We start from the raw sequence: 16239 nt of genomic DNA on the forward strand, positions 1-16239 counted from the left end.
GGATATTGAAAACAAACAATCCCAAGAATTAAGTGTTCAGATTCAGAGAAAACATCTTAATATTCAGATGTTTATTCAAATTTACAAATCAAAATCTTATTCCACATCTTAATATTCAGATGTGTATTCAGATTCAGACGTCTTAATCTTAATGGAAACAAATGAGGCCTTAGTGATACCACTTATGTACCCAAATCTGATCTTGCATTAAACAAAAAGACTCATATTTTATTTCCATATATTGAAACGCCGTATATAAAAATATGCTATATTATATTACATTACATAAAGGATTAAATTGTTTTATATATATGTAAACATAATATATATTAAATCTTTTCGACTTTTTATCAGGGGAGGAGCCACGTAGGCTCCAGGGTGTCCAATTGGACACCTTTCGTCGGAAAAAAAATGCTATATATACATGTAAAATTTTGATTTAATATTGGTATATATAAAAGTTGGACCCTCTAAAATGACCAAGTAAGATGTAGTGGAGTTGGCAATAGCTACCGCATCCCTACACTTTGCCCGGGTTTGATTCCCCGGTGTTTCATTTTTCTTTAATTGTTTTTGACTTCTTAAATTTAATTAATTAAAAAGACTTAACTTATCAATTTATATTTCGCTTAGTGAAATTTGCTTTGCTTTTGTCAGTTGCTACTGCAACCGTCGAAAGAGCTTTCTCGTCAATGAAGTATATTAAAAATGACTTGCGAAACCGAATGGATGATGAGTGTTTAGACGGTTGTATAGTGTCTTATGTAGAAAAGAAAGTATTTCGTTCTATTTCTAATGAGTCTATTATAAAAACATTTCAGGGTATGAAACCTCGTCGAGTACAATTGTAAAAATATTTTTGAATTATGTTTTCAATAGTAATTTATTTTCTTTATGTTAGTATTAAATTATACACTTGTAATTCTATTAAAAATATTCTTATATTTAATTAAATATTGCTTAACTTGATTATTTGTTTTGGTAGTTTAAATTATCGTTTAATTTTTTAAAATATACTATTAAAAGTTTGGATACCCTCAATGAAATTTCTGGCTATGCCACTGTTTTTTTTTTATGTATAGTTACCTTTTTTATTTCTTAATTCTTTTTAGTGAAAATATTAGTTCCAACACTAAATAATGTCGGTAAGATTTTTCTATTAATCGTATTTAGCATTGCAATCTTTTCAAATCAATATAAGATATCTTTATTTTGCACCCCTAATTAAGTATATTAATCTAATCAAATCAAATACTATATGGTTTTATTTTGATGGATAGAATTAATGAAAGGGAAAGAAAAAAGGGAGGAGAGCATTTGATCATACAAGTAAAGTAGTATTTCTTGAAGTAAAAAATGTTCTATCCTTTGTTTTCTTTTTCCATTTTAAACAAGGAATGGAATTAATGATTAGAAGTAAAAAGAAGCAAGCAATGGAAATAAAAGAATTTGTAATGATAAAGAGTATTTTCACTTTAACTTACGTGGTATTTCAAATCTACTAAGCTAGTTCTTATTTGACTTTTTCTCTCTTTTTATTCTTTTATCATAACCCATCCTTCATTCTTATTTTTTTTTTTTCAATTTCATGACCAGTATTTATACTGAAGTTTGATTAATTTAAATATATGCTACATAGAGTTTCATTCGAGAGAAAATATTTTCTATTAAAAAAATTATATATCTTGAGTTTAAATTTGAAATTAAAAAAAAATAATCATATTCACTGCACTATATCGTTTGATAATATCAAAGCGACCTTAAAAAAGTTCACCCACCTACTATAAAAAGTAAAAGAAAGCTGATGAACTTTCTCAAATTTAAAATTTATTTATACTCTTTTGAATGTTATTATTGGTCTCCCCACCTTGGCAGGAGATTAAACTATAGATAAACCTTTAGATTTCTATTTAATTAATTTATCATAAATTCCACATTTCAAATTTTTATCTAAATTTGATCGGACATAAAATTTTAGAAATTAAAAAAATAATCCAAAAATATTAAATTTTATATATATATATATATATAAAAAAAAAAATTTATCAAAAAAATTAATTTTATAATTTTAAAGTTGTCATATAGAGTATTAAAATTAAAAAAAATTAGAAAAGGAACATTTTTTTTCTGAAATTACATAGAAGTGGTAACTTTTTTTTTTCCATTCTAAAGGGATCTCTCTTTTTCTCTATCAATTAGTGGTGCTAATCCTATATGCTTTCCCAAGGACTTCATAAAACTGTACAAGTCATATTCCCTTTTATCATCTTATAAATAATATAATAAAAATAAATATTTGGCTAGTGTTTAAAATTGAGCATTAGTGATTTCCCTTTCGTGAATCTTGAAAATTTGATCTAAAAGAAGCTTACAACCTTTTATGATTATTCTTAAATAGCCACAAAAAGGATCAAGCATTTCTTGACGAAGTTTTTGCACGGATCGTCTCTATTTTAAATAAATTTAAATTTTTTTTAAAAAATATAATGATTTTATATTTTTGACATTTCTATTCGTTTAATGAAAATTATTGGATTAAGTATGCTTATTTATGATTAAATTTTATTTTTGACATAAGTTTAGAAAACTTTTGTCTCTATCGACATAAATTCTATAGGAATAAGTTATATCCTTCTTACATGTTAATTGTGAGTTTTGAAACTGTATACTTGCATAAGTTTAATAGAAACTAAATTATATTTTTTATGACATAATTTGTGATCAATTCTGCACTGTTACTTATGTATTAATAGATATAAATTTTATTGGAATTATAATTTGTTAGGCTTTCAAAGACATAATTTACATTATATTATGAGACAAAATATGTACTTATGTTTAGGGACTTTTTTTTTTGTTCTTTTAGTATCAAATATATTTTGAACCTTTTACTTATTACTTAATTGGTAGAAGAACAAAATTTGAATACCATCCAAATGGCCCTTTCTTGATCACCTTAATGGCTTTTCAAATAAAAAATAATTGGACTTCACGAGTACAACATACGCTAAAGAATTTGGAATCAAAATCTTTAGTTTATAGATTTGTATCATAAATACATTTTATTTGCTTATTAATTTTTTTGAGATATTGTTCTGTATATATTAGATAGTAAAATTTAAACCAAAATTATTGAATTATATCAAATGCGTAGCTATACTATTTTTTTCATTTTTGTGTGGTGTGAGGGAGGAAATTGGTGAATTAAAAGAGTCTCCCAAAATGTAGGATGTTGACAAGGATGAAAAATGTGAAATAGGACTAGGGAAGGGAGTTCAATGAATTATGCCCAATTAGAGGAGTGGTTGTTATAAAAGGGTGGACCTAATTTCCTTTTTAATATTCCAAAGTAAATTAGATTTGACGCTAAGAAATCGACTGGTCACGATTTTGTTATACATATATATATACATATTTTCATTCATTTTTACTCGTTATTATTGAACTTGACACATATATTAAAAAAATAATTATTAATATCGATATGTTACCAAACCAGCCCTATTAGATGATGTTAAGTATTAGGACTTGAAAAAGTGACTTTTATATATATATATATATATATATATATATATTTATTTATTTATTTATTTATTTATATATATATTTATATATATATATTCATTCAATTTTACTCGTTATTATTGAACTTGATATATGTATTAAGAAAATAATTATTAATATAGATATGTTACCAAACCAGCCCTATTAGATGATGTTAAGTATTAGGACTTGAAAAAATGACTTATAGATTAAGTATTTAATGTTGGGGGTAAAACATGGAAAAATAATTGTTTTTTCTTAACTTAAGTTGTAAAACTATTAAAATAGGCCAAACTGTTTATTCAATCTTACTAAATAATTAAAAAATTATAAAATAGCATAATAAATTATTACAAAGCTATTTGTTTTCCACTTAAGTAACTATTTCATTTAACTTTAATTCATCAAAATTTAACTCAATAAAGAAAATTGAACATAAATTGTAGTGAATTAGTCTTTGATATAATTCTAACACATAGTACGGACAATTTCTTCACGTTGAACTTGCATTTATCGATCATGTGATCGAGAAGACGAATCAACATTGTTATTTTTAGTTGTAATAAATCAAAACGGTAGAAGTAATAAATTAGGTATTGGAGTGAATTGAAGAGAACACATTTATTTCTCAATGATCAATTGGTGTGAAATAAAGTGACTATATATTGGTGAGAATAACAATTTCTATGTCGGTGAGAATAGTTAATTTTATAAAGTAATGTAGTGATTATAATTTTTATTTATATGTGAAATAAATGGTTAGTAAATATGAATGTGAAGTTGTTTTAACAAAATATAACTTGTGGATAAATTTTTGTACTAAAAATATCTCACATCATGATATGGAATTCCCATAGCAATTTTTGGAGAATATGAAATTATATCTCATGATATGAAATAACGAGATAGAATCCGTGTAAAATGCATGTCCAAATACTAATTCTATCTCATAATTCCATATCATGATATCATATCGCATAATCAAACGTTTTCTTAGTTTGATTCATTGTGTTTAGAACATGAATTACTTTTACAGTATAAAAAAAAAACATAAACACTCTATATGCAGTAGTTTCTTGACGACCGGCCTTACATTGTGGTTAATTATGTTGGAATATAAAGTGATTTGAATATTTTTAGACTGTATTTAATTACCCAACCTGTCCCGGTTCATTTGAAATTTTAATTGTACTTCACCCGTCCAGCCCTGCTATGCTCTATTTATCGTTTGCCCTGCCCTGCCCCATAAAGCTTTGTCCTTCCCCACCCCGTCTTTACCCTAACTCATTGCCATCTCTATGGACACTAGTCTTGTACACCTATAAAGATAGATTTACTACTATACAAGTACAAAGAGATTAGCCCCTACCCATAGGTGGAGCTAGAAGCTCCGGTATTGAAATAAATTTTATATTTTTTAAAATAATATATTATTTGAGTCTTGTTTAAATAAGGGAAAATGTACAATTACTCTTAGAGTATGATCAAAATTTTAAGGACACACCTTAACTATTTTAATGTTCTATTACCTTTTTGATTTTATCTTTTTTTGTAATTTTGTGCCTTTTTGACTTGCGTGACATTCAGATATCTCTCACGCGCCTCAATTGCGTGGAGTTACGAAGTATGTCAAATAAGACAAAAGATATAAAATTATAAAAAAAAAAGTTCGGGGGAGAGGGGGATAATAAGACCTTACTTTAGTTAAGGTGTGTCTCTGATATTTTGGTCATAATAAAAAGTGGTACTTGTACATTTTATATCAAATTAAAATTCAAAAAACTCAAAAAAAAATAATTGAAAAAGGTATGAAGTTAAAATGTTTTATTAACTTGGTTTGATTTATAAATTTTAATTAATCCATATAATTCAATTTTTATTTTAAAAAACAAATCAATTTGATTCACGTACATCATATTGAGAATATTCCACTAGACACTAGTCTTGCGCACCCGTAAGGATAGACTTGCTGTTATGCAAGTAGAAAAATATCTGCCCATGCCCGATATAAAAGTCGAAGTTTAATAAAATTTAATACTTTTTATTTAAGTAATATATTTATATTAAATAATTTATTAAATATATATATATATATATATATATTAAATTTAAAAATTAATTATAAACACTTAAAAATATCATTATAAAATTTGAATTTCATAAAATTAAAATTATGATTCCATTTTTAACTTATGCTTCAGAAGTCAGAACAATATGTCTTTTTTTAGGCGTATCATATGGGCCCTCTTGGCCCTTCGCTTTCCCTTGCATCAAATAAATTAATTGTATACCTTTTTTCCATTTAATTCTCTTCATTCGACCAAGACAAAATTTCACTTTCAAAGAAACTTCATGCATACATGTGATTATTAAATTATATGTATATGAAGTCATCAAAAAACCACATCGTACCACCCTTTCGACAATAAGATAAATTAATATCAAATACATAAAACACACATGTTTTAATTGCATATTGTTATTTATAATGTCTTGGAGGGGAAAGTTAAATAAAGTAATGAATGAGGTTAATATGAAAATAATGTTTTCTATACAATGTTATTTAAAAGAGGAAAAATTTCAAATATTTAAGATCGACTTCGATTATTATAAAAAATAGAAAATTTGATGTTGATGTCACACATTGTATTGGTACAGAATAGATAAAAAGTAGGCTCACATCAAGATGCCATTGTGTGATATAGAGGTGTCACCTAAGCTTAGAGGCAAGTTGTATAAGATGATTGCATTACCATTATATATTATCAATTGTTTCTTATATTTTGATTATTGTACTAACTATTCATATTGAGTTGTCATGGTTTTTTTTTTTAATTTTTCATGTTTTTTTCATTTTCGTAATTTCTTTTTTCATATGCTTGTACTGTTTTTTCTTTGAGATAAGGTTCTATCAGTAATAATCACTCTATCTTTAAGATAGAACTAAGATATGTGTACGTACCTTCTTTAGACCATATTTTATTAAATTATACATCAAGTATATTGTTCTTGTATACTAAAACCATGATAGGTAAACGAGAAGATGATAACATTACCATTATATATTATCAATCTTTCTTATATTTTGATTATTGTATTGCTTTATTGTACTAACTATTCGTATTGACTTGTCATGTTTTTTTTAGAATTATTCATGATTTTTTCATTTTCGTTATTTCTTTTTCCATATGCTTTTACTGTTTTTTCTTTGAGATAATGTTCTATCGGAAACAACCATAGGACTAAGATATGTGTACATTCTATCTTTTTTAGATCATATTTTATTAAATTACATCGAGTATATTGTTGTTGTATACTAAAAACATGATAGGTAAATGAAAAAAAAAAGAATTAGTTCTACTTCTCTCGTATCTTCTTTTTAAGATACTTATTTTAGGGAGAGATAAAAAGGGTGATTTTAAAAAATACTATGAGTAAGATTTAAGAGTGTTAGTGTTTCAAGATTATTTTAATTGATAATGGATTCAAACCTTAAAGTTCTTAGCATGAAATTTATTATACTTTTAGAATTATGTATTCAAAATATGATATTAGTTAAAAATTTATTATCTTCCACACACATGTATTAAAACCATTAGGTTCAATTAAATCATTAGAATAAGGTTACATTTACCACTAGTTCTTTAAAGGTGTGTAAAAATTCTTCAAAAAGACAAGGAAATATAGTATCTATAAAACAAGTTGTTCCAAGAATTATGCGAAAATGATTTGAATAGCCCATACAAAAGTCACATGCAAGCTATCAAGAAGAAGATAGAGGTCGGCCGATATAAAAAAAAAAATATTTCGCATTTACATAAAAAAAAGTAATTAAAAATATAATATAAATATTAGTAATTGCTTCGTAATGAACATAAACATCAAAATATTTCGTCTCTCCTTATAGAAAAAACACTAGCCAGAGGAAATATTGGTTTTCCCGCGAAAATCTAAAAAAAAAAGATATTATGAATTTTGCGGCTGAATATGTGCTGGGAATCTATATATTTAAGTTTCATGTACCGACAATTATTTTTATTTAATCAAATTATTTATAAAGTTAAATATATATGATAAGAGCATTAATTAATAATTAAATAAAAATGACAATTAACCTACTACATATGTTGAAATATATTAATACTTCAAAATAATGTTTACCTTATAGAATTTATCAAGTTCGACGAAATGTAAAAAATATTTAGAAAATGAGGTCATTTATAAGGTTATTAAAGGTGAATTTGTGTGTTGAAGGAGTACTAGTTGATAACATAGTAAATTAAAACTCTAAGAAATTTGCTATTACTCACTAGATAGGTTTTAGCTTATATGGACTATTTTTTAATATTTGTTTAAAAATAATAGGAATAATCTATTTGGCCAGAAAATTTGAAAATAATTTGGCCAGAATGATACTATATCTATGTTATTTTACCTTTTAAAATATATTTACCCTTTTAACTTTACTATTCCTCCTATCCACTTTTATTTGTCATGTTCCGCTTTTTGAAAGTTAATTTGACTAATTTTTAACGTGAAATTAGATTACATTAACTCAATATTTTCAACAAAAAATTTAGATATTAAAAAATTATATGAAAAGTACTATATAATTTTTTGCATATAAATATGATGAAAAAATACATCTTAAAATGTTAGTTAAAGTTCATAGAGTTTTACTCTAAAAATTACAAACAATAGTGAACGGAGGGAGTACCTTTTAACTAAAAATGGAAAAAAGATTAGTTTATTTTAGAAAAAAAGGGTTTGAAAAATATTTCAACTTTGGCCAAAATTGTTGTTACGGTACCAAACTTTATGGAGGACCTTTTACCTTGCACTATTTATAGTGTATTCTAAATATATATATGTGCCAACGTGGACACATTATTATTTATAATGATGCAATATTTATAATGTTCACGTGGACACATATATACCTTTAAAATACACAATTAAATAGTGCAAGCGGTAAAAGGTCCTTTTCAAAGTTCGGATATATTTTTAGGGTTTTTTCTCTTTATTTTAAAATTCAAAAAAAGTATTATAGTTTTTTAATTTTCTGGATAAATTTTGGCCAAATTTTCTGACCATTTAGCACTTTTCTAAAAAATAATGTCATTTTCTATATTTAGTATTTCCTCAATTTCTAAATACAAGTGAATGTTGAGACAATATACACATTAAAAAAAAAAGCAAAATGGTCTGGTGGACCATTATACTCGTATGCATTGTATTATGAACTCTTCTACTTAATCATTTGTCAACTGAACCCTTGAACTCAATCAAAGTAAGTCTTTTAAACCCCTCCAACCATGTGTGTAGCTCACTCTCCTTTACATAATTGACATGTCATATACATATCAAATATATTAGTGTCATGTCATATACACATCAGATATACCAATATCATTTCATAATTATTATAAAAATTGTTAATTAAAATTGTTTAATAAAAGGTAAGATAAAAAAATATTAATGATATTATTTAAAGTAGGCTGCCTTTAAAGTACAACTCATAACAATTTCTCCTCTTCCAGCCCAAACCGTCACTGACGTCACCATTGTTGCCGACGAAACAGCTCATATTCCTTCCTAACCTACGTTCATTTCTGTCACATGTCACGATCATTTTTCTTTCCTTCTCCAACCTCACAAAACCAACAATCTAATCCACCACACCGGATCTACCAGAACACCATCACCATTTGCGCCTTATCTTCGCCGCACACCATCATCATTTTTTGCCGCCATGATTAGATCCTCGCAGCCTCACCGCTGACCAGTCGCGCCTCTCTCTCACTCCACTGCATAACAATACAAACCCATACAAATATAAGGGTCTACCAGACCATTTTGCCTTAAAAAATTTATGACATAAATTGAACATTAGTTTCCACTTTTGCCTTCTTACTTATTCTCAAAGTATTCTTGAAAATATAAATAATTCAAAGTAAATTATAAATATGAACAATTAAATCTCTTGAATTTATCACCTAGGAAATGTAAATGAGGGGCAAAATTGGAAGGAATTTAACTTCCATCAACTTTCTGAACTTTGAATAATTCACTTATTTTGAACTATGAAAAAAAAAAGGTTCAACAGTTCACTTACTTTGAAATGAAGAGAGTATAATTTTTAATTTCAATACCTTGTGTGACATGTTCAGGATCTCAAGATTTAAATGACATATTCAAGATCACAAGATTTAAATGATATTTTTGTACTACATACATTTTTTTCTTAAGACCAGAAAATTAAAAGGTCTATCTTATCTAGGGGTATGCATCGGTCAGTTCGGTTCGGTTCGGTTCGATTTATCAATTTTTTATTTTAAATATGCTAACCCAGTAACAAATCAATAAGATATTTTTATTGGTTTTCAGTTAATCAATTTTTGGCCGTTATCGATTTAATTTTTGGTTTACCCAATAAGAAAATGTCCATAAAATATTATATGACTTCTCACTTCTCTAAATGCTTTGATATAATGAAACAAGAAAGATAATGAGAAATTGCATCAATAAGAAAAAATATAGTTCAAAAGTTATAATTGCATGTCATGATCGCCAAAACATAAAAAGGAATTTCTTATGCTAATCAAATTAAGACCTTTACAAACTTGCAAAAGCTACAACGTACAATTACAAACTAAAAATAAAATCAAATAGTCCAACAAGACTAAAAGTAAAACTAAAATCAAATAGCTACAATTACAAGAACCTAGTGTGAAGTGGGTAGAGTACTAATAATTTGATATAGTTATAATGTCTAGTTATATATTAAATTATTAATATCTAATATTTAGGAAGAGTAAAGTTGTAAATTATTATCGTCTTATTGGTTATCGATTTAACCAATAACCCAATAGTAAAAACTAATATCGAACCAATAATCCAATAACTTTTTTTTATAAACCCATTAAAAACCCAATAATTCAATAAAAAAAATTTCGATTCGGTTTATTGGTCGGTTTGATTTTTGCACACCCCTAATCTTATCTTCTTCTTAATTACACAAATAAAATAGAAGGAGTTCAATTTAAACTATACATTGATAACGTTTACTCCATAATTCATCCAATTTACATGACACAAATTAACTTGACACAAAATTTAAGAAAGAAATAAAGACTCTTGAAATTTGTGATGGTTGTAAGTTACTCCCTCCGTCAACAAATGTTTGACAGGTATACTAAAAATAGATGTCCATGATTAATTGTCAATTTAAACAATCAAGAAATAATTAGTTATTTTTCGAATTCTTCCCTTAATAATTATTCCATTTTGTTCAACTGAAAAGTTATGTAGACTTTTGGTATTCTTGCGTTAGTAGGGTTATATTCGTCAAATTACACCTTGTGTTAAATTTTCCTTGAGGAGAGTGTGTGCCTTATCCTGACAAACATTTGTGAACGCAATGAGTATTTTATTAAGTTAAAAGGAGAATTTAAAATATGACATACTTTTTAAACGGACTAAAAAATAAAAATAAAAGTATCCCACATTAGTTTTGAGAGGGGGAGAGGGAGTATGACTTAAAATCTTGCTAATATTGCTAGATTTGCTCATTAGATTTCATCTTGGCCATGCATGAAATTTGTGTGAATCCAATTCTAGACTTCACCTATCTTGTCACTCAAACTTGTCCTTTTGAAATATGCTTTATAATTGTTTCATTTCTAACCCCCCACACAACTTTCTTGATGGTGGAACTCCCACCACTACAGCCATTTAGTCATTTACATCACCATTTCCTTTCCTTTCCCTCCTCTATTCTTCCTTGTCTAAGAAACTCTTCTCTACGAACTACATTAAGTTAGTGGCATGTCTGCCATTTTGAGAACCATCTTCACCCAATAACAATCTTGTTACTTTTTTTGTTCAAAAACTACTCAACAAATTAATATGTATTCCCCACTAGGTTGTGGACAAAGAAGATTTTTGACGACCACTAACACGAGTCGTGGTTGCTGCAAATCCGCTTTCACTCCTAAGTCTCCTAACTAGTATTTTAGCTTCAAATACTACAATTTTTACAATTCTTTTTTTTCCTTTTCCTTTATGTTAATACCTATACATAAGTTACATAATCACTTTCCACAAGTTTCAAAGCATATCAAAAGAATCATTCTTCCAAGAAAAGATGAGGCTGACTAAACTTGCAATATAGTCAACAACTTCACTTTCATCATCTATATATATGGCTCTTCAAAAGGGACTTTACCATCAATATATAGAGTAGTTTCTTTTAAACTAAACTCTAGTACTATAGCATCCAAGAAACTTCAAAATTTCAAAACCCCACCAACAAAAAAAGAACATCAATGTCATTTTCTTATGCCAAATTCTCTGGTTTCTTCTCTAGTGATCTCCTTCCTTCTCTTGGAACCAAAACCAACCATGAAACAAAGCTTCGAAAATATATCATTTCCCCTTTGGATCTTCGTTACAGGTAATAATTTGATAGACCTTTTAACTCCGTCTCATATCACTAGAAGTTCAACAAATACTAAGTACTTATTGAAATTAAACCTTGAATCCGTCTCTCAACTCTGACTACTTTGTCCATCTTTTGTAGGGCTTGGGAGATGTTTCTACTATTACTTGTCATCTACACGGCGTGGATTACACCTTTCGAGTTTGCATTTCTGATATACAAAATAGATGCCTTGGTCATCTTTGACAACATTGTCAACTGCTTCTTTGCTATTGACATTTTCCTTAACTTCTTCATGGCTTATCTTGATAAAGAATCTTATATTCTTGTTGATGATCCTAAAAAGATAGCAATAAGGTAAAATTATGTAACATCAAGAGATTCTCTCTCTTTTTCTTCTCTATCTCAAAGTTATAGAAGAACCAAGATTTATATTTCTAACATATGAAATTTTCTACATGATTAATCAACAGGTACTTATCAACCTGGTTCATATTTGATGTTTGTTCCACTGTACCATTTCATGATTTCCTTTTTATTGATCACAAAGAGGGCGGCGTTGGATTTAAGTTGCTCAGTATGCTCAGACTTTGGCGTCTTAGAAGAGTCAGTGCCCTGTTTGCAAGGTTCCCAAGCACATTACATATTTTACATCAATATTGTAAAAATTATTTACACTGTCAATATATATAAGTTATAGTATTTTCCTAATTCAGGCTTGAGAAGGACATCCGTTTTAACTATTTCTGGACACGATATGCAAAACTGATATCTGTAAGTCACGATTCATTTAAGATGATATATCGATAATTTTGATGTTTCATCACTAAGAAAATGCATTTCTTTTTGTTTGTTTGTTTGATTTTTTCAGGTAACTTTGTTTGCTGTGCATTGTGCTGGATGTTTTAACTATGTGATTGCAGATAGATATCCTGATACTAAAAGAACATGGATTGGTGCAGCAAATCCCAATTTCAAAGAAGATAGCCTGTGGGATAGATATATAACTTCATTATATTGGTCTATTGTGACACTAACAACAACTGGTTACGGAGATTTACACGCTGAGAACACAAGGGAAATGCTCTTTGACATATTTTACATGTTGTTCAACTTGGGATTGACATCTTACATCATTGGTAATATGACAAATCTTGTAGTTCACTGGACCGGCTACACAAGAAACTTCGTATACTCTCTTTTCTCCATCTCTCTTAAACATATTTATAAACGTACTGATCGTGTAAGAGATAATGAACTTCATGATTTTTGTTGTGTCAGAGGGATAATGTAGAAGCAGCTCAAGAATTTGCTAAAAGGAATCAGTTGTCACCAAGGATACAAGATCAGGTTTTGTCTCATATATGTCTTAAGTTTAAAACTGAATCATTGCAACAAAAAGAGACCATGAATGTTCTGCCAAAAGCTATAAGATCAAGCATTGCACATTACCTGTTTTTACCAATAGTTCAAAATGTCAGTCTGTTCCGAGGCGTTTCCATGGACCTGCTTTTCCAACTGGTAATTTCTTGTTCTACATTGCTATGATCCCCTTCTCACTTGACGTGTACAGCGTATGTTCAATGGTTTATTTCCTTCTTTCAAGGTTCCTGAAATGGATGCTGAATACTACCCTCCCAAGGAAGATGTGATTTTACAGAATGAGTCTCAAACAGATTTTTACATAGTAGTCTCAGGAGCATTGGTAAGTTAATATGTTGGGAACAATTACTTGAACACATCGAATTTGTTGTTCGTGTTATTAATCAGTTATGCATACTATTGCAGGATCTTCTAGTAGATATCGATGGATGTGAACAAGTAAGTATAAGACATTCAACGATCATTATATCATTTTCAAACACATTAGCCATAACTTATATTTTCTGAAATCTGTTCACAAACAGATCATTGGGAAGGCTGTTGCTGGAGAATCATTTGGAGAAATAGGTGTTTTACTTGGAAGGCCACAACCATATGCTGTTAGAACAACTGAAATTTCTCAAATTTTATGTCTGAGTAGGAAAACATTTCTGAACATTCTTCGCGACAATCAAGAAGATGAACGGATTATAATGAGAAATCTTGTTCAGGTATGTATACAAGGATATGATCACAAATTGCGCGATACACAACTATAATGAGAAAAGTCGTAATATACACTTAACTTTCTTTGAACCTTTTTCTTTTTGATAAATAGAACCTGCAAGGATTTGGAGGCTTTGATAACATGGACGAGGAAAGTGATCCAAGTTCTCATGTTTCTAAGCAAGATATGCCAACCAACCCTAGCGACCTGATTAGTATAAATATCCAAACTTTAGAAGCTAGAACCAATAGACAAGTTGAAAATGAAGGTGAAAGTTGCGGACATAAACGCCAAACAGTTCTTGACCATTCTGTAGTTCCCAAGGGGCATATTGAGATGGCTCCGAGTCTACCTGAAAGAAGGTGGGAAGAAGATCAACTCGACACAGGACGTGGAGGAAACAAAAGTACCCATGAGGTCCCCTGCTGTTCTAATTCAGGTAATAGAAGTCAAACTGGTGCAAAGGGGGAAAAATCTATCAAGAAGAGAGTTACTATTCACATGAGAAACAACATCAACTCATTGCAAGAGCAGAATGGGAAGCTAATAATATTACCTGATACACTAGAAGAGCTATTCAGAATGGCAGGTGAGTTTTGTGAAAACTATTAAAAATTCCAAACTCTTATACGATCTTACTAAACGAGCAAATCATAACTCATAACAAGGTACCAGAATATCCTAAATCTCATATCTCCACGTTTTTTAACAAATAAATATTTGCAATTACGTGCTATTACAGACTTCCGAATACACATAATTTTACAAAAGATTCACTATCAACAATAGTAATAACTAATTATTCTCTTAATAATCCATCTATATCATACTAACAATCTCTTCATGTCGACATGTGTCATATAAACTTATAGGTCAAATTTTACGCCTATAAAATTTGAAATCCCACTTAAATTTGATAACTTTGTTTAATTGCAGGTCAAAGATTTGGGGAGTACAATCTGAAGAAAGTTGTAAATGCAGAAGATGTAGAAATAGATGAGATAGATGTCATTAGAGATGGAGATCACTTGTTCTTTCTTTCAACTGATTGCTCATGTGTAGAAACTAGTACAATGTGACATCATAATTCACTATGTTGTTTGTTTGCACATCTAGTGTCTACTAAGAATTTCAAACCAAAAAAATTGTATGTTGTTCCATTGAAAAGTGAACAACATATTGATGCCAAGGTGGCACATAAATAATCTCAGTGGCAGTCTATGATATGTGACTATTTGATTCTCTGTTAGCTTCGCGAGCGAATAGAGAGGCGATTTTCGACAGACCCTTGGCTTTAGCAAAGAATATCAAAAATCTTGTAAAACAAATACAATAGCGAAGCTATACTAAAAGCAATTAAGAACAGAACAAGTAGCAATGAACAAAATACGCTAACTACAGCACAGGACACAACGAGTAGTATTAAAATCAAGATTTAGATAGTTGGAGAGTAATAATAAGAATAACGGGTAATAAATAATAAGGGAACTATACAACGTCTGACTGCCTACGTATATTCTACCCTAATTCTCTACTCAAATCCTCCTATCTAGGATCATATCATCGGTAAGTTGTAGGTGTGTCGTCAATCTCTCCATTTTCTTGGATTTGACCACAAATACTTGAAACTATTTTTCTTAGAGATGGCTAGTGCATCAATCTTTACTTCTACATGTACCACCTGAGTTACGTTATGTTATAATTTTGCTCAACCTGAACCCTTTAGATTCCAGGGTATGTTCAAACCTTTGGTCTTTAGTTAAGTTCATTGCAAGTCTCGTCAACCAAAACTATTTATGCATACGCCATGGTACCTCTTCTTAGATATGCCGTATCAGTTTATCTATCACCAAGGTAACTAGAAACAGGTAAAGAGTTTATCCCTGCCCCATCATGACTAGAAAGTGCTTGAGTCCTCTTCTCCAACTATCATCATCACTCGGGTCTTGACTCCATTGTGCATATCCTTACGTTCTAATTGTAAACTAGTGGTGTACATATTTAGCCTCCAAACATCTCTATAGAAACCTTCCCGGTGATAGATACACTCTTCCTTTTACTCATTTCATTACCCTCTCTCAAACTTTCATTATGTCGCTTGATAACCCTCTTCAACTTGATACCTCTTACCCAAATTGCTTCTCAATAATATATATATATATATATA

At 29.0% G+C, this 16239-nt stretch overlaps 1 protein-coding gene across 2 annotated transcripts; it reads left to right on the top strand.

Moving 5' to 3' along the window:
* Positions 1–11274: 11274 nt before the first annotated feature.
* LOC107027242 (potassium channel KAT3-like) lies at positions 11275–15298 on the top strand. Of its 2 annotated transcripts, XM_015228423.2 has the most exons (11): positions 11275–11998; positions 12125–12340; positions 12457–12609; positions 12700–12757; positions 12855–13172; positions 13265–13504; positions 13590–13688; positions 13772–13804; positions 13891–14076; positions 14184–14661; positions 15009–15298. In XM_015228423.2, the coding sequence occupies exons 1-11, from the start codon at positions 11871–11873 to the stop codon at positions 15149–15151; spliced, it is 2052 nt and encodes a 683-aa protein (XP_015083909.1). In that variant the 5' UTR covers positions 11275–11870; the 3' UTR covers positions 15152–15298. The 2 variants fall into 2 exon arrangements, with proteins under 2 accessions (XP_015083909.1, XP_015083910.1); XM_015228424.2 differs by lacking the exon at positions 11275–11998 and having other exon boundaries at positions 12200–12340; positions 12534–12609.
* Positions 15299–16239: the final 941 nt, after the last annotated feature.

The sequence above is a fragment of the Solanum pennellii genome, chromosome 8, assembly GCF_001406875.1.
Source record: "Solanum pennellii chromosome 8, SPENNV200".
Lineage (NCBI taxonomy): Eukaryota > Viridiplantae > Streptophyta > Magnoliopsida > Solanales > Solanaceae > Solanum > Solanum pennellii.

Bases quoted from the DNA above. Each gene is read 5' to 3' on its own strand.
- LOC107027242 (XM_015228423.2), top strand. From the start codon at position 11,871: ATGTCATTTTCTTATGCCAAATTCTCTGGTTTCTTCTCTAGTGATCTC. The intron at 11,999-12,124 runs GTAATAATTTGA...CATCTTTTGTAG, and splicing joins CCTTTGGATCTTCGTTACAG to GGCTTGGGAGATGTTTCTAC. The intron at 14,662-15,008 runs GTGAGTTTTGTG...GTTTAATTGCAG, and splicing joins AGAGCTATTCAGAATGGCAG to GTCAAAGATTTGGGGAGTAC.